This window comes from Neolamprologus brichardi, chromosome 5 (genome assembly GCF_056152115.1).
Source record: "Neolamprologus brichardi isolate AB-2024 chromosome 5, ASM5615211v1, whole genome shotgun sequence".
Lineage (NCBI taxonomy): Eukaryota > Metazoa > Chordata > Actinopteri > Cichliformes > Cichlidae > Neolamprologus > Neolamprologus brichardi.
Genome location: NC_142108.1, coordinates 5,318,357 through 5,342,292, shown reverse-complemented (window position 1 = coordinate 5,342,292; position 23,936 = coordinate 5,318,357). Strand labels below are relative to the sequence as shown.

At 43.1% G+C, this 23,936-nt stretch overlaps 1 protein-coding gene across 13 annotated transcripts in view; it reads right to left on the bottom strand.

The window, feature by feature from the left end:
- Positions 1–1,637: 1,637 nt before the first annotated feature.
- The window catches only part of foxp1b (forkhead box P1b), a 146,263-nt gene continuing 123,964 nt past the window's right edge, over positions 1,638–23,936 (bottom strand). For 9 of the 13 annotated variants that reach the window (XM_087840528.1, XM_087840527.1, XM_087840532.1 and 6 more), the window contains 10 exons: positions 20,871–20,978; positions 16,506–16,593; positions 15,153–15,236; positions 10,906–11,110; positions 10,670–10,746; positions 9,945–10,046; positions 8,171–8,340; positions 7,710–7,779; positions 7,343–7,509; positions 1,638–4,731 (listed from right to left, as the gene is read on the bottom strand). In XM_087840528.1, the coding sequence (XP_087696654.1) occupies positions 4,587–4,731; positions 7,343–7,509; positions 7,710–7,779; positions 8,171–8,340; positions 9,945–10,046; positions 10,670–10,746; positions 10,906–11,110; positions 15,153–15,236; positions 16,506–16,593; positions 20,871–20,978 (1,216 nt within the window). In that variant the 3' untranslated portion in view covers positions 1,638–4,586. Of the gene's footprint in view, positions 4,732–7,342; positions 7,510–7,709; positions 7,780–8,170; positions 8,341–8,663; positions 8,786–9,944; positions 10,047–10,669; positions 10,747–10,905; positions 11,111–15,152; positions 15,237–16,505; positions 16,594–20,870; positions 20,979–23,936 lie in introns of all 13 variants that reach the window. The other 4 variants (XM_035904968.2, XM_006784743.3, XM_035904976.2 and 1 more) reach the window with 2 other exon arrangements.

Genomic DNA, 23,936 nt, shown 5'->3' with positions numbered 1-23,936 from the left:
CGATTGGAACAACCAGCATTTTATTGCATGTTTAGAATGCTCATGTCAGTCATCGCCACCGACTACAACAGAGTGGTCTGCATCAGACAGACGAGGAATGATGAGGAGGTTACAGACTGATGGAAGTGATGAGCAATAATATTTCTCTTCAAAAAAACAAAACAGGAAAAAAGAAAACTACAGAGTACATCTTCAAAGAAAAGGAGCGAGAGAAAAAAAACCCCAAGAAAGATAAAGAAAAAGAGAAGATGCCGCAGGATGAGAGCACCGTGACAGCTCCTGGGCTGCGCACCCCCCCTCCCCCCCCCTCCATCTGGAAAGAAACAAAGTGTGATGCGAGAGTGGGAGAAAGAGACGGGTTGGGGTGGGGGGGACGGAATGACAGCGGGCTGGATGGTTGGTGATGGATGAAACAATGGCATTTTAGCTCGGGTGCCAGTGTGTGTGAGCGTGTGTGATATACTTTGGCTGTGTGTGTGTGTGTGTGTGGGTGAGTGGGGGGGAGGTCTGATGCCACACGGCTGGATTTTGCAGGGTCCGAGTCTTCAGCAGCATCTGACCTTTGACCTGCCTGCTGTGCTTGGTTCAACTCATTTACAATGACCACTTGAGATAAAAAATATAAATATCTTGATGCTAACCAAAGAGTGTGTGTGTGTGTGTGTTTAACCTACGTGACATGAAAGGACATCTTTTAATGAGCGAGTGAAATGAATCTCCAAAAAAAAAGAAAAAGAAAAAAAAAGACAGCATTTAACAATATTCTTTACATCTTGGCACTGCATATTTTTCTTTTTTTCCTATTCATTTCATATAAAATATCATTAAATTGATACACCCTTATATTACTACTGACCACTTAAACCACCCCTCCCACCCTCCCCCCTAAAATCTCCGTGACCCTGGGATTAGTCATGCAAGATATCTCCGTCTCGTAGAGGAAATATACCGGTCCTGCCCAGTGTCTGGGGTTTTTTTCCCCCCATTTTACTCGAGCAGGTATTTCTTTAGCACGCAGCCTCGCGAGGCAGCGGCTGGGCCGTCAAAAGGAAGTATCAAAAAACAGCTTAACACAAAGAGGGAAAAAAAGAATCTGTACAAAATGCTTAGGTCAGTGATAACAGAGAAAAAGTCTGTTTTCTATATTACAGTTTGTAATCCAAAATCTGAGATAATCCCCCGCCCCCGTGCCCCAGCCTGGCCATGCCCAGCTCACCCAGACGTCTGCATGGATTGTGTGACTCCTTTTTTTTTTTTTTTTTCCTTTTTTTTTTTTTTTTAAAGCAAGGATTACTAAGTAAAATACATTTGCAGCACAGTTTGCTATTCCAATACATACAGCAGTTTTTTTTCTCATAGCTATTTCATAGTTAATACAAAGCGATAAAGCAAACATAACACAAATGTATTTTTTGATCTTAAAAAAAGGTGTGTTGGGGGGGGGGCAAAGGCTATACCGACATGTATGTACAACCTAATGTTGGAACGCCCTTAAAACAACCCATCAGTACATCAGAGAACAAACTTTGACAGGATGAACGGTGCCACACACACACACAAACACACACACACACACAGCCGAGTGACATTTCCATGAACAAAAGGCCTGAGGTTTGGATTGGTTTGGCTTTAAAAAAAAAAAGAAACCTTTAGGATGAACAAGCTCTAATTTCTTTTTCTATTTTTTTTTTTGTCATTTTCTCTCTACAGTATCAGACTACACATGCAAGACACACAACTAAGTGCAACTGAGTGAAATGTTTATTTTTTCTCATTTAATTGAATCATTCCCTATAGGTTTGAACTGAGGTATGCATCCTAACGGTTTTCTCATGCTGTTATCTTTAGTAATGTCAAGCTACACATGCTGAGAATGATCTAACCGACCGGCACTTTTCCCTCCTTTCTGAATACCAAACAAACCAGCCGGTTGACTGGGGGGTGGGGGGTTGTGGATGAGCTCGGCCCCTGTTCTCACGGTCCTGAGCCTGGATGTAACTGACCCATCCCACAGCTGCCTGGATATTAAATACATTTTCTGGAAGCCACAGATTGCCCCTTTTTCCTTTTTAGCTAATGAGCGGTGAAGTTAGAGGAAAAAAAATTATAATAACAATAACAATAACTGCCATAAAGTACCTTGTACCCAGCTTATTAGTTGACAGGAGTGTTTTTTAATATAAAAAGTAATAAGTTGACAGAAACTAAACACAATCATGAAGTCTTGCCAATCTCAACAAAAATCCCTAAAAAAAAAAAAGTGGCATACAATCATTTTAAATGATACACACAGGTAAAGGAATAAAAGAAGAGAAACACTGAATCATTTGTGTGGTCCAGTTGAAGCACAGAATCCATTTCACATTGTTCTCTGCAAAGCTTTTCCCATTTAACCGGTATATGTTTTATCTACATACGCTCTAATGTTGCATGTGTTAACTGCTCCCTTTTCCCAGCTCACTGGCCCAAAGATAAGAAGTTTCCCTAGTTTGGTCATCGTGTAGTCAGACTGTCGGTGCCTCCCGTTCAGATTTGGTCACTGCAAAACCTCGATGCAGCTCCACCCCTTTGGTTTTTTGTTTGTTTGCTGTTTTTTTTTAATAATAATGAATGAAAACACCAGTGCGAGGAGCGTTTTTTTTTTTCCTCCCCGCCCCTTCGATTCAATCTGCCGCCGGCTACACCGCCGCTACCGAAAGAACGGAGGAGATATATTTGGCCTGATCTGCTATTGCATGGAAAACACATCACTGACTTTGTAGTTTATCTTTGGTAGGCACAGAATGATATTAATACAAATCAACAACAACATTAACAAAAATAAAAAGCCAAATAAACATCAAATAATACCAAAACTAATAATAAATAAAACGATTAAAAGTGGTTGATTGCAGTCTTGAAATTCAGCATGTCTAAAATGTAACTTCTCAGCAAAGCTGGAAGTTTTTCCCGTGGATTCCCAACAGACTTCTGTTGGGCGACACCGAACGTCGAAGCATCCACCTTCGCATAAAATGGTATGTGCTGTATGTTTGGGCCCTTTTACGATGACTGTCAAATGCTGGAATGTGCAACGCTTATTGCAGGTCTTGGGGATTTGTTCCCTTAATGAAAGAAAATGAGCCGTTCGTCCGGTGTGCAATTATTAACACTCGAAACTTAAAACTAGTCATGCGCGTGATACAAATAAAACTACAGGGAATGCACGTTTATCTCCGAGCCCTGAATGAAATTACAGCTTGGAAAAAAAAGGGGGGAAAAAAGCAGACACGTTTGATTAACAATGACAGTTGTGTTCAGGAATCACAATTAGTTGGTCTAAATCATTATCTCGCTGGTGCACACCTGACATTTTCATTTTGCTTTAAAAAACCCGGAGCTTGTAAGTGATCAGAAATTCTGTTGCAGCTCAGCATGCTCGGCCGTGAGGGGCTGTTTTAAAGTATAATTTCATAAGGATAAATCATAACCTGCATGATTTCTCTGTCATTCATTCGCATCTTAAATTAAACTTCATTGATGCGTGGAGAGAGCCTTCATTATGAGTAGTGCATTGCCAATGGACTTCATGAGCAGGAGGGGGGTCTGGTTGGGGTGGGGCGGGCTACACATCAGAGTGGTGGTTTTTTTTTCGTGTGTGTGGCAAGATTGAGGAATAAATGACAGAAAAATACTAGTTGGTATGCGACATTCTGCTTCATGTGAGTGTGTTTAAAGAAATGATAAACATTCATCATTAAGTGCTGACCACACAGAATCTCCACAGCATGGGCATGAGGTCTGATCAGTTCAAAGAAACAATAACAAAAACAAAAAGACATCTAGAACAGCACTGAATGATGGAGAAGACACATTATGTTATATTTCATAACTTTTTAAACCCCCCCTCCCCTCCCCCAAAAAACACAAACCAAAAACACAAAAACAACCCTCCCGCCGTAGAAGGGATTAAACCAATGAGAAGTGTTGAAGGCAGTGACAATGAACAGAAGTCCGCACTCGCGCTCTCTCTCGCACGTACACACATACACACGGTGTAAATTAAACGTCAGTCATTCTCCCTCTCTCGCTTTTCAGTTTCTGGTCAGATGTGTGTCTGAGAGAGGGAATGGGGAGGGGGGGGGGAGCGTGGGGGAGGGTGGAGAGGGAGACAAACACCTCCCCCCTCCTCTTCTGCAGTCCGTTGAGTGCAGTCCTTCCTGGCTGCGTGGCAAGGGTTATCCCATAGCACGGACACGTTGCACCCCCCCCCGTACCAAAAAAAAAACAAAACCACAGTCTGTCCGACACATGAGTAGAAACAAAGTTTGTTTTCACGTTTTAAGCGCTACTTAAATCAAAAGTAGAAAGGAATCAGAGGGAAAAAAGAGCCCTCGTGTGGGGGCATCATCTGTGTTTTCTCATGTGTGTTCTTGCTATGTGTTTTAATGGCACTAAAAAAAAGTCAACTTGGAGACATTTGCGAGCTGTCATCAGTGGCTGAGACTGCAGTTCAGTGTTTGTTATCTGCAGAGCGTTTCTGTCTCCCAAATGACCCGGACTGCCTCGGCCTCTGAGGCTGGGGAGGGAGGTGGGCGGCGCTAGCCTTACAGCATGTCGTCGTGGCCCTGCTCGTCATCGTAATCTCTGTGGTGATCGAAATCCGGACTGTGATTGGCAGTCGTTACCAGGGAGAGGGGCCCGTCGTGGTCTTCGGGGTCCAGTGGTTCCTCCTTAACGCTGATGTGATGCCTGGAGGAGAAGGAGAAGAGGAGAAAAACTTACAGTCTGCTCTCCTTAACTTTCCTCCGTATTCTTTTCCAACCTTTCACACAATCGGGCCCAGGGTGATACGAGCTGTGCCGATTCTGTTTAGAAAGGAAGAGGCAGGGGAACAAAAACAAATGTCTGGCTTCAGCGAGGCTGTGAGTGGGAGCCTCACTGGCACTGTTGATAATTTCAGCTTTCTTTTGAGGTATTCCAATCCCGGCAAAGCTGCAGGCTTTTTATTTTCATGGCAACCGACAACAGGGTATTCACTTAGAATTGATAAATGAGGAAGATTAACAACGTGAGACGAGCAGAGGAGAGAATGGACTCTGCGGAGCGAGTGAGGCTGCCGTTGTCAGCCTCCTGGTGGCGGAGGATCAGCGGCGCGCTGTGTGTTCCTCTTCCTGCTCGTTAACATGCACAACCTGCGAGGCGGGTCTCCAGAGGACGACCCCGAGCCGGCTTCTATCATTAATCAACTTCAAGCAAACACAGCGACCAGACACCACCATACATGCTTTAAACTCCAGAATTAATGCATATTTTCAAGCAAGTGTCAATAAGGGAAGAAAAGCGCTGGCAGGAAAGGCGTGCGGGGAGAGCGGCACCGGCGCACTCGGCACAACACCATGATAAGAAACAGAGCCCTTATGAGAATAATAACGCTGTCACTTGTAAACAAGGCAAAAACATGAGCGCCCGCCCCTCCAGCTCACAGCCTGGGCAAAAGAGCCACTAAAGAGATGAGATCTGCCAAATTTCTCATTACAGAAACAGAGCAGGAAGAAAGCACAGGGGGAGAGGAGGCCTGGCTGTGGCAGAGAGAGAGGGAAAAAAAAACATTATGAGCAGCTGCAGGGGACTTGCCGCTCTAACCTGCGGTGCCAGGCTGCTGTAGCGGAGGTAGAGCGATGTCAGGATGAGGCGCCGGGCTCATTTACTACAACAACAAGGGACAACTGGCACATTCTTCATCACCACGGCCCACATTTGATTTATTCACACCAGGACGTCTTGTGTGATTTGCAGCTATTGTGATGGAAGCACTCGTATGCTAATGAGCTGACATATTTTGGTGTAAATTATAAAAAAGGGGGGAAAAGTAAAGTCAGCTTTTCTATCATTTTCACATCAAAGTAACTCCACAAGTGCTGTTGCCTCAGGTCTGACTCCGTGGCTGCGGGGCAGACATGAAATTGTTATTATTATGCTATTGAACTGCATGCTGATTCCACACTTTGCTTATAATTAGCCTTCTCTAGATGCCTGACTCTTATCTGGCTGTTTAAGAGAAGTGCTCTGGTTTCTTCACTGTGGTAAAAAAGCCGTGTCCTGTCAACCAGCAGCTCCCTGGCACATGTGGACAGCACATGTTACTACACAGCGGTGATGGACTCGCATTCGGACAGAGTAAGTCAGAGCAGTATAGAAAACCAGGGACTGAATTAACCGCAGCATTAAATGCTCCATCCACAGACGTAAAGAGACGTAAAGAGACGTAAAGAGCCAGGTGTGTTTTCTTAATAAGAGAATAAAGTTCTTTAAAAGCAAAAGAACACAGTTTTAACTCGTTTTGTACTTGCACAAAGCTTATAGACATAATTACGAAGAAGGAGTCGTGAGCTTTGTCAGCCTAAAGATAGAAGCAGAGGGGTAGAGGGAGAGCAGGCTGCCTTTAGGCCAGCACACCCATCCTGTCTCTGCCTTTCCTGTTCCACAGCCATGCTCAGAGCTATGTTCACAGTGATTAAGGATGGCACTTTCCTCCATTTGGCCAGGAGCTTATTACTGCACCTTTTTTTTGTTTTTAGGCAGAATTTCCCCCAAGCTCAGACATTTCAGGAGGCCATCCCTGAGTCTACCCCTGCTGCACATCGGTGGTCTGCCCCCACATCTGGAAACGATGCACTGTGTGCTGTATTATTTTAGGCTTCAAACAACTTAGCAGACACTCCCATACAACAAGTGAACGGGGAGCTGCGGTTTCCAGGCCGACCACAACTTTCCTACATGAGAATCTTGGATGATGTCCTCCAGACTAATTACGCTTTTTGTGTTGTTTTTCTTTCAGAGGCGTTTCTAGATGTGTTGCGGCTCATGTTGCGCTGTCGGAGCCAGCAGCTGTGTCACTCTGCGTGCTGGCATTTTGTAAATATTTTAACAAAGTGAAAGGGCTGATGATGGCGGGGCTCAGACAGACAGCAGGACGCATAAAGGAGAGTTCATAAACTCGCTGTTAAAATAACAGAGGGGCTCCGGTCTTCTCTTCCCGGCCGCTCTGGTGATGGAAGCTTTGAAAAGGTGGAGTTTCCTTTTCGGCAGGGAGGCCTGCCACAGCACTGGCCGTGACCCCACACGCCACTCCAATATCCCCCTCTCCACTTTATTTATTGTACCTTTGGCAATCCCTTCTGTTTGATCTATTGCCATGCATTAGGTCACTTTAGAGCCTTTTGGGTGGGCACTGGCACTACTTTTTGTCTATTTGAAGAGTTTTGGTCTCAGTGGAATAAGCAGCCCAAAAAAATTTTCCTCTCTCTTCACTTTTCTTACACAGACTGCGGTGAAGATAGAAAGCGCGTGTGCCACTCACATAGCTGGCAGGGGCGAGCGTCCCGGGCTGCTGTCACTGCCGTTGCTGTTTCCATGGTCCATTGCTCCATTCATCTCCTCACGGATGGCGTTGGCCAGGGAATTGAGGGTGGGACTTCCAATGGAAGCAGTAGTGTATAGAGGTATGTTGTTTTCTGCCATTGAAGCCTGAAAAGCAAAGCCCGAAGCATTAAATGTGAAACGGAAGCCAGTTGTCAGCACTTTCTCAGTTTCCCATCACTCTTTTATGCGAGTACATCATCCTAAAGACAAAGACTACGTGCGTGTGACACAGTGAAACGCTTATTCCTTCCTGCCTTTCAAAGTTCTGAGCGAGACGGCTTGAGATGAAGTCACGTCTTTTTTACCTGGAAGGCAGCAGAGAGGGTCGGACCATAGCCCAAGCTGGTCTGAATGTTCTTCACTAAGGCTGGACTTCTGCAAACAGAAAAATTCAATTACAACCACAGACTCGTGTCTCAGCTAGCATGCATTCCTCAGATACAGTATCTTATTTCATAAAAAGAAATCAATGCACTTTGTATAAGAACTTAACAAATTTACTGCTGTAGTAATGTGGATATTAAGGCTACAGTTCTAAGACGTTCAATCACTTGACAATACCACACAACTATCTCTAACACTTTGCATGTCATGGGAAGGAAGAACAGATTGATGGAGGCAGATCTTGTGGAAGCATGATGGATGACGAGCTTAACACAAAAAGCATGATGGCAACACTGAGGGGAGGTGGGGGGAGGGGGAGGGATGGAGGCATGCAAGTGGGGCGGGGACCACTGGAGTTTGCAGGGCAGGCGGAAGTGCTTACTGTACGAGCAGCTCGTCAAAGTTCTCATCAACGGCGTATTTCCGAGGGCGGCCTCGCTGTATGTGGCGACCGTGCTTAAACTCCTCATCATCAACAGTCCAAAAGGACCCAAACTCATCCTCTACTCTCACAAAGCACTTATGCAGGGAGAGGTTGGTGCGAATGGCACCCTGGGAAAGCAAACCAGCGGGAGGAGGGAGGCGACAGCCAGATGCAGATGCAGTGATCGACAGGAAAGACAGCGGACGGACAGACACACAGACACAGGGAGGAGGGGAGAGGGTGAGGATCAAAATGAAAATGAGCCATTGTGGGTTATGAGGCATCACCAAAAGGCTTCTAAAAGCATGAAGGAGAGGCACGCCAAAGCAAGCAGGGACTTTGGATGGTATGGCACACAGACAATGGAGATGGAGCAGCAGCAGCAGCAGACTCTTCCCATCAGTCAGCGCTGAGACAGACGCTAGGCAGGGCTCAACAGGGCCAAACCTACCCACTGATCTTTTGAGGCCGTCTCTTTTGGAACTCTATTTCGTCCACTGTCCACACAGCCCCTTTTACGTTTTCTACCCGCACAAAACACTTGTGAAGACTAAGATTATGCCGGACTGCATTCTGCAGTTGATGTAAAAACAAAGAGAGAAAAAAAGGGTTTCTATCAGTACAGTAAACATGGCTGCATGGGAAGAAAAAATTCATTTCATAGTAGAAATATTGTGACAGGCTCTGGATGAAACTTGAATGAAAACAATAAATACAGCAGAGGGTTACGGGCAGTAAATGGTCTGAAGTTTCAAATGACTTAAACAGCACATAAATATTTACTCATTTCCATGGCGATACTCTTAAGACATCCCCTTTTTTCCCGTATCTTTTTAAAGCTGCCTCTTCTGATCAATCGGAACAAATTACACCAACAAAATATAGAAACTGAACATTTTAATCACTACTTTGTTACTGGTGAGAAAACGTTAGGCTCATTCTGCGTCGGCATTTCCCATTACAAAGTGAGAAAGAAAAAAAAAGGCTTTTCGAACATAAATCGAGGGTTCAGTCCAAATTATTCATGCACGAAACTCGACCTTTTTACAGGAGCTATGCTGAGTGCATGTGTATGTTCTAAATGTGTGTGCGGAGAGGAATCCAGTGTTTATAACACCAACGTGCCCCTATGGAAAGGCTGTCAGTATGTGTGGAAGGTGATGGGGGACGGGAGTGCAGCAGCATGGTGGTGTGTGTGTGAGCTGCTCTGTGGCTCAGAAAAGGCTTTCATTGCTTCATCACTGCCTTTCTCATTCAAATCTCACGTTCTCTGTCTCCAGTCATTACTGTTCTGTTGTTTTGTGTGTGTCTGTGTGAACGTGTGCTTGTGGCCTGGTGGAAAACAGAGTGTTCCCTTCTGAAGTGAGTGTGAGGGGCTCAGCCAGGAGTCATTGGCAGAGCACTGCTATGTTAAACTAATGCCACCCACCATCAGAATATCCACACACATTACAGGGTGATTGTTTTGAAAACATTTTTTTTTTTAATTTTTTTACACAAATGCATATATTCCTCCCCCGGCCTGCTCTGTCTGCTTCACATGTTTGTTTAAAGGGTGGTTCATTTGAATCGAATAAGTAGGCTATTGTTATGTATTTGGATTAAGTTTTGTTTTTACATTTTATTATGCACGACTATCATTTAAGTTCACCTAACATCTACACAATGACTCTTTATTCTCCCGTGTTGGTTTAAAGACATTAGGAGGAATTAAAGAAAGAAAAAAAATTACCTTCCACGTTGCTGCGTTGCGCCTAAAATATGCAAACATTCGTGTGAACCAGTTGTAGATTTCGTTTAGTGTTAGCTGCTTTTCTGGAGATTCGAGGATTGCCTGGATGACAGAAAGAAACATTTTCAGCTTTGCTCCCTTCACAAAACATTTAATAATTCACAAAAGGCATGCAGGTTTGTGTGTGTTCTCCTGAAGAAACCCCGATGAAAACACCAAACGAGAACTCGTCTATGTAAAGTGTTCCTAGAAGTGTAAGGCACTTTTTATTCGAAACGGCAGATTTGAATATATTTTCTTTTGCGGGTGTAAATGAAGGGCAAGTGAAAACATTTCTCAGGCAGATTACAGGGCAGCAATTATGGACCGCTCAGATTAATTCCTGAGATCCCAGATTACTGCAGTCGAGCGATAATTGACTGGCCATCTTAAAACAGGTTCATCCCCACTGTTGTGTGAAATGAATTTGGTAATAATTACAGTCACTGAAATGCTTAATCAAACATTTTTGTCATGTGCGGCTCTGTTTTGAATCCTGAATGCATTCTTGCAGTCGTTTCGAGATGATTTATCTATTCTTCTGTCTAAATTGTGTTCACATGTAGCAAAACATGAACATTTTTTTCTTAACTGCTGCGTATGTAGACAAAAGTTTCAGCCGGACGGAGGAGTTGAAAGTTTTTATTCACTAAATCACAAAGAAGAAATCAGTGAGAGTTCCTTACCTGTCTTATTAGTGAGGCATATGTGAATGGTGGTCTTACGTCTGTATTCATGTAAAACTCTTTGTTCTGACTGATATCTGTACACAGGGAGCAAACACAAGTGCAAGTCAACATTCGTGTCCTATCAGCCGTCGATAACACAAGTTAGAGCCTAACGTAACAAAACAAACACGTCAGTTATTTAGCAGAACAGATGACATGTATATATAGTACTATGTGTGAGCATTCTGCAGTACCTGGAGAGATGGGCATGTTGTACTTTTCTGAATATCGCCGTCGCATAGGGCCCATGCTGTGGAGGTTTGTGGCTGTGATGACAGAATGGGTCTGGGAGAGGGGTGTAAGCGGTGCTGTTGGTGTGGTGGGGGTCTGGGGAAGGCTCAGAGGAGGAGAGGCCTCTGGGGCCGACTTGGACAACGTGACGTTGGACACTAGGTTGAGCTAGAAGAACAGACAGACAGAGCTCAGTTAGTCTCCTAATTACCCCGTGTCTTAGCCGCCTCATTGACTATGCATACCTCCTCTTTAATTGTAATTGGGCCCTGAGATGATCCATGAACGGTTGCTAAATGTTTGGAAAACAACCCTGGAGCCCCGCTCCTGCACCGCCCCCACTCTTCAAACCTCTCCTCCCTCCCTCTCTTGCTGCCATGTCAGGCCTTCTCCCAGCTCTGTGTTTCATCGCCTTTGTTGGAGCTTTTGTCCCATTTGGACAAACACCCCCCTCCACTTCTTCTACCCGCTGAGGGTCTCCAGCATGGTAACCCATGAGTTTTGAGTTGTGGAGGGAAGAAGGGCAGCCTGTACAGCTCTGAAAAATGACAGTGTGATTCTCACCTACTGCTGAGCAGCCCCGCTAATAAGGCAGCCAGAGGAAGAAGCCAATCTGGGCTAATTATAAGCTGAAATTGTATTGTGAAGACTCTAATTAGGAGCTGCTTACGGAGGTGATCTGATGATTAACTACTGTATCTGACTGACCTCCATTATGAGGGCCATGATGGCCAATGGTAAAGACGGACACATGGTATTTCACACATAGCCTTCTGTAGAGAATACTTGGTTTCATCACTGAGGTCTGTGGATGGGATGTGTGGGCTAGGGTGAAGGAGGTATTTAAGTAATAATGGCTACAAGGTAAACTAATTATGGCGAGTGCTCCAAAGGTATAGCATGGCTTCCAGCAGCTGTGGCAGCTCCGAACCAACTGCCAAACCTCCATACTGGAGCAGCAGTCAAGTGGAAAATTCTAGCCTGACCCCCTGCTCCAGCTATTAATTGGCAGGAAAACTAATGACACATATACATATTCCTGCAAAATTGTTCTAATTGCTAATTTGCCGAAGGAGGCCACTTTCCAAATTAAACATGACTTCAGACTGTGAGAAGAAGAAAAATGAAGAAAGAAAATGGAGAAAGAGAGCTAAAGAGCTGGAGAAAGGACAGTGGGGCTGGAAATATCTCATCTGTGACATCACATGTTGATTACGAGGGATCAAATGTGTGATTTCTGCTCGTAATGTTGACAAGGTGATGATGGTTTTTAACATCTGACTCTATGCAAACGCGTAAATTCTGTTCAGCTGCCCAATTACCAATCACATCTTTAACTCTCTATCCCCAGAACTCGGCACTGTTCCTTTGATTTCATTTTAAATTACAACTTGTTTCACACACACACACACACACACACACACACACACACACACACACACACACACACACACCCCTCTCATTATTAAGTTGCAAACTGCTCCAAACAAAACCAGTGACATTTGTGTAGTGCAAATCTCCTATTTTAACAGACTTGTGCCCACATCCTCACAATGTGTATTTATGTTTGCAAGGCTGAACTCTGCCTTTTTGGCAGAGTCTGCCCAAATAATTTGGATTTCTGGATGGATGCATGAATGTGGACTACATCCTCACCAACAGAAGCTGAAGACGTGTTATTCTAAATCATGAACAAAATAAATTACACTTGGGTTTGCGTGTTTCTGACACAATGCTATCAATAGAACGGGGCTGCGGTGTTGACTTCTCTTCCTGTGGATTAGCAGGCTTTGTTTCATGTTTCATCCATATTCCCTGGCCATAAACACAGAGAGGCTTCAACAATAGGCCAGACAGGCTGGTAATAGCCTTGCCTTTGTTTGCCTCACCATTTGGGCTCACTCCAGTGCCTAGACAAAATGAGACTTCAGACTGAAATTAATTAAATGGTAATTGGTGATCTAATTATACTGGCTTTGACTCGGCAAGCTGCTAAAGAAAATAAACAAAAAGTCCCTCCTTAATTATGTATGGCGTAAAAGGTCAGATTTCTGACAAGAATGCTTAGTGACACCGTGTGCAGACACCCACCCACACATGCAGAGGCAAATACAAACACACACACACACACAGGCAGACACACGCATTGCTAATGTGGCACATTTTGTTTTGATCTTACCCCCACCCTCGTCCACCTCACAAGAATAAAATGAATCCCATTCATTTGTCGCTGCGAATGCACAGCATCAGTTTGTTTGTCTTTAATTATAACTAAATGTAAACCAGCGAGTTCATCTGAGCTACTTTGCTGTGACAGTAGGCTACTTACACATGCCATTTTTATATTCAACAGTCCAGAGCAGCAGAAAAGCAAAACTAGCAATTACTGGAAGCAGATACCTTTGTTTCTTCAGAGAAGCTCTGCTTCCACTCAGCTCTAAGAATGCTTTTATTCTGCGTCTTCTCTGTGGATGCATCTGATGCTGCAATCTACACTTAAAACCTCGGTGGAACCTTTGGCCCTGACCTGTGTAAGTCCGCCACTTGCCCAGCTAAAGTCACGTATATTTATCCAAGCTTTTCACAGCAGCTCACAGCGGGCGAAGTGGCATTGGAGCTGGGAGTCTATTTATTTGAATAAAAACCCCAGCTCGCCCCCTCGAGAGTGTTAACGCTGAGCTCTGACACAGCCATTCTGCTGGGCCCCGGGGAGAGAGGAGAGGTAGCAAACTCGAGATGCTATCTGCAGACCCTACCACTTTTCATATACAAATGTCCCCATGTCAGAGGCCTCGTTTTCCACTCTAATCTACACAATCAGAGCGTGTGACACAGGCGCAGCTTTAACAGACAGCTTATTGTCATTCAACATCTCTGCGCGCTTTATGTTGACGGGCTGCGCTTTGTAGAGCGCACACGCTGCCTCTGGATGTCAATAGCTACCTCGCTGACTGTAAATAAATGATCCAAGCTGTGAGGCTGCCGAGGGACGGCACTCCTGCATGTATATTGTGCATCTGTGTGCTCGTGTGTGCATGATTTCACACTCACGCCCTGCAGTAAAATGATCTTTGCTCATTGGGCTCTCTGAATTAACTGTCATACAGACTGAAATATGTTGCTGAGCCCCCCTCTTAAGCATGACAAAATAGAGACACTTAAATGCCATATGTTAAGCCTTTGCCCCTATAGGATAGGGATTAAGCACAAGGCTTTACGGCATAAAACACATTGAGAGTGATACAGAAGGTAAAATGTTGGGAATGTGCCAAGGAGATAAAAATAATGATCTGCAATTGCATTTACTCACATTTTCATTTTTCCCCCTTACAAATTTTAATAAATGGAATGAAATCATTTCTGTTGTATCTTTTTCATAGAAATATAAATATTTTAAAATTAGCTTTAAGTAAAATACAATTAAACAGGGTCAAATGTGGAAGTAACTTTCAAGGTCTTTTAAAATAAAATTAAAGTTGAATCTAAAGCTTCCTGATAAATAAGAGATGCTAGTGATTTGATTTTTTTAATCTCATGCCTAGATTAGAGATTAGTAATTACTATCATTATTTTAAGGCTAATTTATGTGAATACAGTCAGGGAAGAATTAGTTATGAGGTTAAAATAAAAGTTGTTACTAACACATTTACTTTGAGGTGACATCAGCTAGCTTCCGGTATTTATTGAAAATCAATAAATTATTATTATTTTTATCTTTTTGTTTATCTTTATATTTGTTCATGCTATCTTATTCTTGTTTTTTCTTCAAACACACATTGGCGTGACTCTATGATTCTCGTAACATTTATATCCTCTGTCAAAAAAACACAATGTAATTTTGCTGTTAAAGCACTAAGAATACATGCCACATCACATTCAGTTGATTAAATATAATATGTATTTTTTTTTTTCTATTTTTCTCTGCTTTCTCATCTTCTCTCTGTACCCAAGCAGCCACTTGTTCTTTGAAGCTGAGAAAAGGGGCCATTACAGAGTGTGCATCCAGTTCATCACAGACACCAAATTGAATCCTGGATGTCAGCAGATGTGCTCCAAACTATATTTACTGCCTGCCTCAAGAGAACAGCTGTTTTTATTTAGCAGATAAATAAGATGGAGGAAAGGATTAATGAATACATGTGTGCCAATTAAGACAAACAAAAGGATAGCGGGGGACAAGAGAGATATGTATGACGGGGTTGCTGCTCACCGGCTGTGGGGTGGCTTTGGGCTCCGTGGACTTGACATGAAGGTGCGTCATCATAGCCTGCAGACGCTCTTTGTCTTTTGCTAGCTGTAATGAGAAGAAAGGAGAGCGGTGAAGTTTTAATGAACATACGCAATAAAAATCTATATTTGCCCATGTTTTAATTATATACACCCCTATAGTGAAGGCATCTTTTAGAGCATGAACACCCTTATTCTTCGTCAGATCATTATTTAATTATTTGTTTTTTTGTTTTTGGAAGCTGTCAACAAGCCTGCACATCATACGATCTAACTACACTCTCCAAGTCAAGGTTAAAATACACTGCGAATCATCGCCAATAACAAGCTCAGGGCCTTTCTACCTGTCTGAAACTCTGCACTGTCTTAGCTGCCAGCCTAAATTATGGTGACAGGCTGCATGCAGAGGAAGTCTGTGTCTGATAAACCTTCACTCGATCTCTGGATAATACACCAGCTGAGCGGAAATAACAGGACACTGGCATGGTGCAATGTCTGAGCAACTAAGGTCTCACTGTTGATTGTTGAAGTTAGCCTTTTGTAAACCACAACTGTTCATCGTTAGTCATTTTGGTGGTATTATATCTGACTAATACGTGACCCAAAACTGCAAACAGCATGAACATCTTTGTATTTGCTACAGCAGAAAAACTTGTATAAAACATAGTTATTTTTTTCCTGAAACACTAATAAATATCTTAATTATACATTAGTTCAGTGGTCACCATTTAGTCAAACACTGTCACGCACACACAGACACACACTCACACGGCTCATTGGACACTCCAAGCCCCCTCAATACACTGACTGTAAACCGCGTCTTTTTCCCTGAGCACAGTCTTAATGCGCATGCATATTTTTTAAAGAACATTAAAGCCCGTTCATGAGGGACACGGTATTAAAGATACTGATTACTGTATCAACAGTTTTCTGCACTGAGCTTCAATAACCTTTCTGTTCCACTCAACACTGAGCGCCTATCCACATTATGCTATGTTTTATTGTTGGTGCCAAACAGTTAAAAGTCATAAATAACTTTAAAACCCAGTAAAATTCAAAATGTAATTATCTTCTCTACTTAGCCCGGGGCCCTCCATATATCTTTTCCTGGCTGTCATGCATACATAACACATTTTTAATGACTGGTTAGTAGCAAATGTACAAAATTATTTAATTCTGCTGCCTCACCACCACCACCACCCCCACCCCCATCCCTCTATGAGTGACCCCATGGCTGATATCAGTCAGACAGGGAGGCGTTTGGACAGACACTGAGGAAGTGTCAGCAGAAGAAGACACATAAATATTTGGTTCAAAACATTCAGTGGGACAATACCTGCAGCTCCAGCTGTTGTACGACCTGCATTTGCACCCGACACTGGGCTGTGCTCCTGTCATCCAGGGCGTGCTCATTGTTAAGATGTCTGCAAAACAGAAAGAACAAAAAATGAAAACACAGACACCAGAAAGAAGGTAATGTCAGACTCACAGTCCTGCAGTGCGTGCTTTAATACTGCAACCTGATCACTAGGCAAAGCACAATGTATATAGACCATGTGATAACATTAAAAAAAAAATACTCATAAAACTAACTGCGTACTGTAATGATTCCACCTGCAGAACAAAAAGAAATAGTTCTTTTAACATAGAAGAATGACTCTCAATATTTCATGACGGTCATGTCTCCTCTAACTACAGCTTACAGATAAGAGGGATGATTGAAGAATTTCAGGTTGGATTCCTTTGCTAAATTATGCACCAGTGCCCTAATGCCATTTCTTCTCACTGCAGCTTTCCCTTGCCTGGATGATTTTGTCCTTTTTGGTGTTTTGACTGTTAATTATACCATTAAAATTAAGAGAATTCAAAAAAAGAAAGAAGAAGAAAAAAAACAGAGCCAGACCAAATGCAGAGGACAGGACAAGGAGATGGGATCTGTCACAAAGTTGAATTATGGATATAATTATGCGTGATTATTTTATACAGGGGAAGATGTTCTCTTTTCCTGTACGTTTATAACTAATCTAAATAAGTAGCTCGCCGGGTAGCAGACAGGGTTTTTTCCGTGATTTATATAAAATGGTGGAGATAAGGTTCATGAGTGAAGGAAATATGATTGGAGGAATTTTATCAGCTGCCGCATGAATTACTGTTTGAAAATGCTTATGCAGGGGCATTTCATTAATCATTTAATCATAATCCAAGCAGGATGTTTGAACTGATTTCACAAATACCCTTTCATTTCACTACTTCATTATGCTCGCTAATGGATCCAATATATTATATATATCATAAATTATATCACATTTTCAGTGACCATGTAGGTCACTGTCACCAGGCGTGTCTGCGTGTGCACAAAGTGGCGCCGGCAGATGGGAGAAAGGTGCGCCTGCCTTTTCATATGCACTTTTTCTGTCATTTACTGCAAATCAAAAATAGCCAGAATCAACCTGTGACGGCACAGCACAGTACGACAGCCCGGTAAATTGCAGTGATGCCCCTGCTTCGTGCATAGACAACACATTTGTGCATAAAACAGCACATTTACACTCGCAAAACAGACATGTAAAAGGAAGGTAAAATTGATAGGGTCCTGCTTCTGTTCTGCTGTGGTGTTTTCAACCTTGAGGTGAATGATTTATATCTTCGCAGGCAACCCAGGCTCCTTCCACCACACTCACATCTTCCTATTGTGTTCTGATAATTTATTTTTGAAGAATGACTCCGATATATACATTTAGCACTTGAAGTTAATTATTGTGGCAAAAAAAAAAAAAAAAAGAAATTAAAAAGCCACATTTTTAAAAAAGGCTGGGCAATAACCCCCTTTTTCACAAATCAGGCCTCTCTGGGCTTTCCATTTGTTTGAGTCAAATAAATGCCAATTTAATTAAGTACGTCAGAAAATGAAACTGGTAAACATTTCAGGACATCTTACTAAATTTCAAAGGAGAAAATAATAGGTAAAGACGTTTCAACTCCAATTTAACTGGCACAGGCTGAATTTTCAATGAAGGCTGGCCTACGTGAGCAGCTTTGGAATTTCTGTGTTCATAGGAGACATGTGCCCTGCTTCTTTTCATCCTTTGTTACATTCCACTTTATTTCTTCTAATGACATGGAGAGTCACAGTGCATAATTAATAGGAAATGAAATATTCAAATGGCCCTAATGCAGCCTTGAGAGGAGTGTCTGGACACGGGAGCAGGGGATACGGGGGAATTGACATCGAGAGAGACTATGAACGTTGGCATGTGTCACTTTCTGGACTTCAAATGAAGCCGCTTTTAAAAGCTCTCTGGCAGGATGACAGAGACTAATGTAAATTGCCACAATAAAACAAGTTAAATGGATATTCCCACAGTCGGCTTTTTATATATCAGTTAGTTTGCCTGATTTTATTTTTTATTTATTTATTTTTTGGTTACAGTTTCTAATTATATAGACTGGAGCCGCAGCTGAGGAAGGTTTATCTTCTCCACCGCTGGGTGGAATTTAATTTACAAGCACACATCTGTACAGTAACAATTACATTTAAAAAGCTTCGATTTTTGGATTTTTAAAAAATAATAGCTTTACTACTTTTTATTTAGAGAAGGTATTTTACTCTATATTAAATATATATGTCTGTAAGGTTTGCAGAGGTGCAAGGCCACATAACTTATAAAGCAGTCACTACATCGTGGCGACGTACAGGAGATTTTGAGGTCTGAGCAGACAGACAGTGCAGCACTAGAGGGCACTGGAGTGTTTCGCTGGCTCTGACCTCTGACTGGACACTGAAAAGAAGGGTCCTGACCCTTGTAAAAACATCAGGCTCTGCTTAAACCCCAACCCCACCCTTCTGCGTGCTGATCTCGAAAACAGGAACAGGGATTTGGGTGTTTTGTATTTATCGAGATAGTGCGTGTAGGTATGTAATGTTTTCTTTAAAAGATAAAATAAATACACAGAGTTTAAAACAACATTTCAGTCCCGTGTTAGTTGTTACTGTTGGCATGTGGAGCTGAAATCTGGTGGACGTTAGAGTCCTCCTCACCTTTCTTTCTCTCTGGTGCACAGTACACTGTGTTCTGCTGACTGCACACTCGCAGACAGACACACATCTCTCCTCACATATATTTTCAACCTACAGAGACGACTCCTTCTTCTCCTTTTTTTCTTTTCTCTCTAATGCCCGAAGTATTCTTTGTTTTTATTTTTGATTCCTCTCGGAGGCCTGCAGTATCAGTTGCTGGGTTTCATGTGGAAGTGCTTAAGGGTTTGAGAGTTAACACCTTGGTGAGCTGCTCACACTCTTGCCTGCTGTTAAACAAAGGCAGCTTTGTGGAGACTCTCCCCAAATGTTTTCTTAACGTGTTCCAAGCAGTTTGAGCAGGCAACTAAAGTAAACAAGATGTTGCCATGATAAAAACACTTGTAAAAACATAGCTGAGTGCACTTAGAGACTTTTTAAGGCAGAGCTCTACCGGGCGCGCTGAATTTAATTCTCCTCTGTTCTATAAACAAAGGGTGAGGCAATGTCAGAATACAATAAATAGTGATGGATTTAAGCGGGCACTCCCAAAGCTGAAATATGCAAGTGCATGTGTGAAAGTGTGTGAAAGTGTGTGTGTAATACTTGGTTTAATAATTGCCTGTGCCAGGATGTTTTTCTAAATCAAACTAAAACTACATAACTGCCTCTTTTTAGTCACACAGAAACTGTAACATACAATGTGGCGCGATGACCCTTTCAAACGCACGCTAGCTCAAAGCGGATTCACGTAAACAATCAAAAGAGGATTCAAAATGTTGACAAAGAGAGTCAAAACTTTCAGCAGCCTGCGAGGCGGTCCTACGCAGCACCTTTCTCTCCTGCATCTCTCGGGAAAGTGTGTGTTCGCTGAGTGCTTGTTTTAGGATAATGGAATTGTGTCATATCTTGTTTAAAGTGCGACTAATCCGGGGTGACAGTGAGCCATTGATCTGCTGCCACAACGCAGATGTTTTCATCCCCTCTGTAACCATGGCGCTGTTATGTGTTGGATTACCTAGAGCGCACTGCACACAGCGTTGATTAGTAAACCAGGGGTCTGACTCAAATCGGGCATCGGGGAGCAAAACAATGGCCCGTGTCAGGCTGGACAGAGTCAAACCTGTCATAGAGCGCACATTAGAAAAATGCTAAACACTTAGCTGGGGCTCTTTAATTACTCTACACATGGTTAAATTTAACACGGAGGTGAGACTTGGGCTTTGTTGAACTAAACAACAATGTAAACCAAAAAGTCACAGAAGTAAAACAGGAGGCAGGAGAGAAAACAAACAGACTCGTAGGAGAAGGACAGAAAAAGCTGAGCAAGGCGGTCTAAGACATATACACCAATTCTCCTGTCCGGTGACAAGGGCAAACATGCAGAGCGCCCAAAGTGTGAGCTGCCACAGATAAACATCCTCCCGTTGTTTGTTTGGGAAAAATGGCCCCTGTCACCATGGGAACTGCGCTTATCACAGGAATTAGAGGCCCATGCCGTTCCCAGAAGGAGACCCCACGGTACCCTTGTCAAGAGAGGCCCAACCCAGACTCGAGAATAACAACCAGCTGCACCTGCAGTGCTTTTGAGTCGCTGGGGGTCAGGAAAAGAAAAGTGTAATCGACCCAACAAGAGGACAAACAAAATGTGATAGAAAAGCACCTCCGACTATGACTTTTACTTACTTGAGGAATGACTGGAAATCATCAAACACTGCCTCGCAACCGGGCCACTTGCAAACGCCATGGCCGTACAGAGGGTGACTGTGGGGGGAAGGCTCTTCTAGCGTGGATCTGGGAAAGAGATTCAGAGAGAACGTTTTTAGTAAAGACAGTCCTGCAGTCACGTAACTTAACGACAGGTCAAAGAACCCGTTTTCTCCAGTCCGGTTACTGCTTTCTTGTTTGTACTGTATCTTGTTTCCACATGAAAACGTTGACTTCTACTTAATCTGTGACCCTTGGGCTTTGTGGAATCACTGTACCTGTGTGATCTGGCTTGCTCTGCTCTTAAAGGAAGGGACTCTTGTTGTGAAATCACAATCAAATCAGTGTGTATTTATTCAGTTTCACAGAGCCATGCTGTGGTTCACTTTGATCTAGACTGCTAGGGGGCTCCCTGAGTTGCTGTTTTTCCTGTGCCGCCTGCTGCATCATGTCACAGAGCCCACCTGGAGGAGCCTGTACCATGATATTAAAACCCCTACTTTCACACCATGCACGTATTGTAAACAACCCCGCCTGGTATCAATTTATCTACTGACCAATCTGTGTCACCAGGGGCTGACAAGCACGCATCTATGGGGAGCGTATGGCATGGTACAATCAGTCTAAATAGCAGGAACATCGCTGAAAAACAAACTCTGAAACATCTTCCATATGGTGAGAGGCATGGAAGCACAGCTAACCACAGTCAGCGCTAAGAGAAAGCGGTCTGTATGGAGGCAGTGTCTGCTAAGAGAGCAAGACAGGCAGCCATATGGACACAGGCACTATACAAGACACACAACTTTCAGCTACAAGAGCCTGGGGGACTGGCCTATATCGCTACCACCTGTGCTTCTGGCGGCTCATGAGCACAATGCTGCTGCTTCTCCTCCTCTAGTGTGAGCCTCGCTCTCTAAGACAACAAGATGGATCAGGAGAGTCACTGCACTAGACTCTGTTGTGCTGTCACACGGGAATAACTCCATTCACGTACACAATTTCCATCAGAGATAATAATGTCTAACTCTTCAACTTTACAGGGTTCTTTTAAGGACAGGAATGAAAAATAAATGCACTGACATTAATAATGTTTTGCATTTCTTGGCAACGATCGATCAGCTCTGATTTCAAAATGTACATAAAACGAACGAGTGAAAAGAAATCAAAGCGCGGCGGCGTGCCAATTTTGCAGGATTAAAAAAAAATCTGATGTTCGGATTAAAATCTCATTTGTATCAATGTTAGTAAAACTGTACCTCGAGTAGGAAATTTTAAAGGTCGTCGCAGGTTTCCTTGTGTTATAATTACTTGCTTAAGAGTTCACATTGTTCATAACATGTGATAATTGCATTGCAATTAGGGAGCAGTCAAGCATTCATGAATGTGGTTAGCAGCTTTTTTTCCTCCTCCCTTTTTCAAAAGTCTGAATTTTTTTATTCAATTATGAATTATGCATTCACATTAAGACCTCTGTTTTGATACAGCTAATAAATAGATGACGGAAGACCTATTATAATGAGTTTTTAACAAGGAAATGTGCGGACTGGTGAAGGTAACACTGGCTTTTAATTTAAAGGGATCCTTTTTTAATTCTTTGCAGGAGGCTTGTTGGTTAATTCTGTATTAACAAGATATTGAAATGTGGAGTGCACTGGGAATCAGTGAGCACAAAGCGCTATGAGGGGCTGGCGGCAGAAGAGCCCTTTTAAACGGTGGATGGCTAAACACTAGTAAATGACAGAATTTACACCAAATGAGCTACATTAGTGTAATAGGAGAAGAGTGCAGTATTCATGGGGTTTTCTCCCATTTGAGAACATGTTCAGAAGAGGGGGGAAAAATGCAGCTTCCCATGTTGCGTTAAATTTGACTCGCACCCACGACAGGTTTGTCAGGATGTTATTATTGTCAGCCAGCCGGGGGGGAAGAACACTCTAATGATCTCTTAAGAGCGATGAGGAAAACCATGTCATCAGCTTCTTTAGAGAAGGAACATTAAAGTGCCTACAGACCCGGCCAGACAGTGCGTTAACCTTCCAGGTGTTGCACTCTGTTTATGTGTAGACAGACAGGCACAAGTGCACACAAAGGTGGTTTTGACAGCTGCTAGCCAGTTGTTTTCCAGCTCACTTATTTTGATGAGATGCTTTGGGCCATAAACAAGTGGAGATCCACGGTTGAGATTCTGTCCTGGTGGACTCAATATCTCAGCAAACGTGGGAAGATTGATATCCGCCATGCTAGATGGCAGCGTCTGAAGCCAATCACTACATTCATCCTCGGCACTAGTGCCGACTTTAGCACATCGCCTTGTGTCCATCCCCGATTCACACCCGCTACCCTCCTCCCCTCTTTTCACTTTCCAGGATCCTTTCCTTCTGTCTTCTCGGTGCCACTGCATGCTTTAACCTAAATGATTTAATTATCAGTTTCTTCTGGTGTAAGACAAATGAAAGGCAAGAGAGAGATGGGAGTGCTGTGCCAAATCTGATTATTTATCTCCTTAACAGATTGCTGTGTTACAGTCCCAGAGCTGTGGTTACTGATGGTTGTTGGGAAGTAAAGTGGGCCAAGTGCTTCGTGAGGATGCTCCCAACCCCCTCCCACTTTATAAAGCTGATGCAGCAATGTGTTGGGAATTTGTGTCAGATACAGATCATGCACATTTGATTTGAATAAGCAAATCATTGAATAAAGATGACCTGACTCACAGGGGTATATCTCTATCTGTGCATAACAGTTCGTGGGCTGGGAAACAACACGGGCTGACAGATTGAGTGACTCAGGATCTGGTCATATCAGGGATGTTATTCAGACAAACAAAAATCCCAGCCTGCCTTGCCAGAGTGTTCTTTCAAACAACTAAAAGCAGGAACACGTGCCTCATCTTCAGTGTGTCAAGCCAGCAGTGATTGAATTTCTCCTCCTTCCTTAAGACGGAAGTGCAAAGCCGGTGAGTGATTCCTGTGGATGCACTTAAGGTTTTAGTTGCAGGCGTCGTTGTGCCTAGGCAGATTTTATATGACACATGAAACTAACTACATG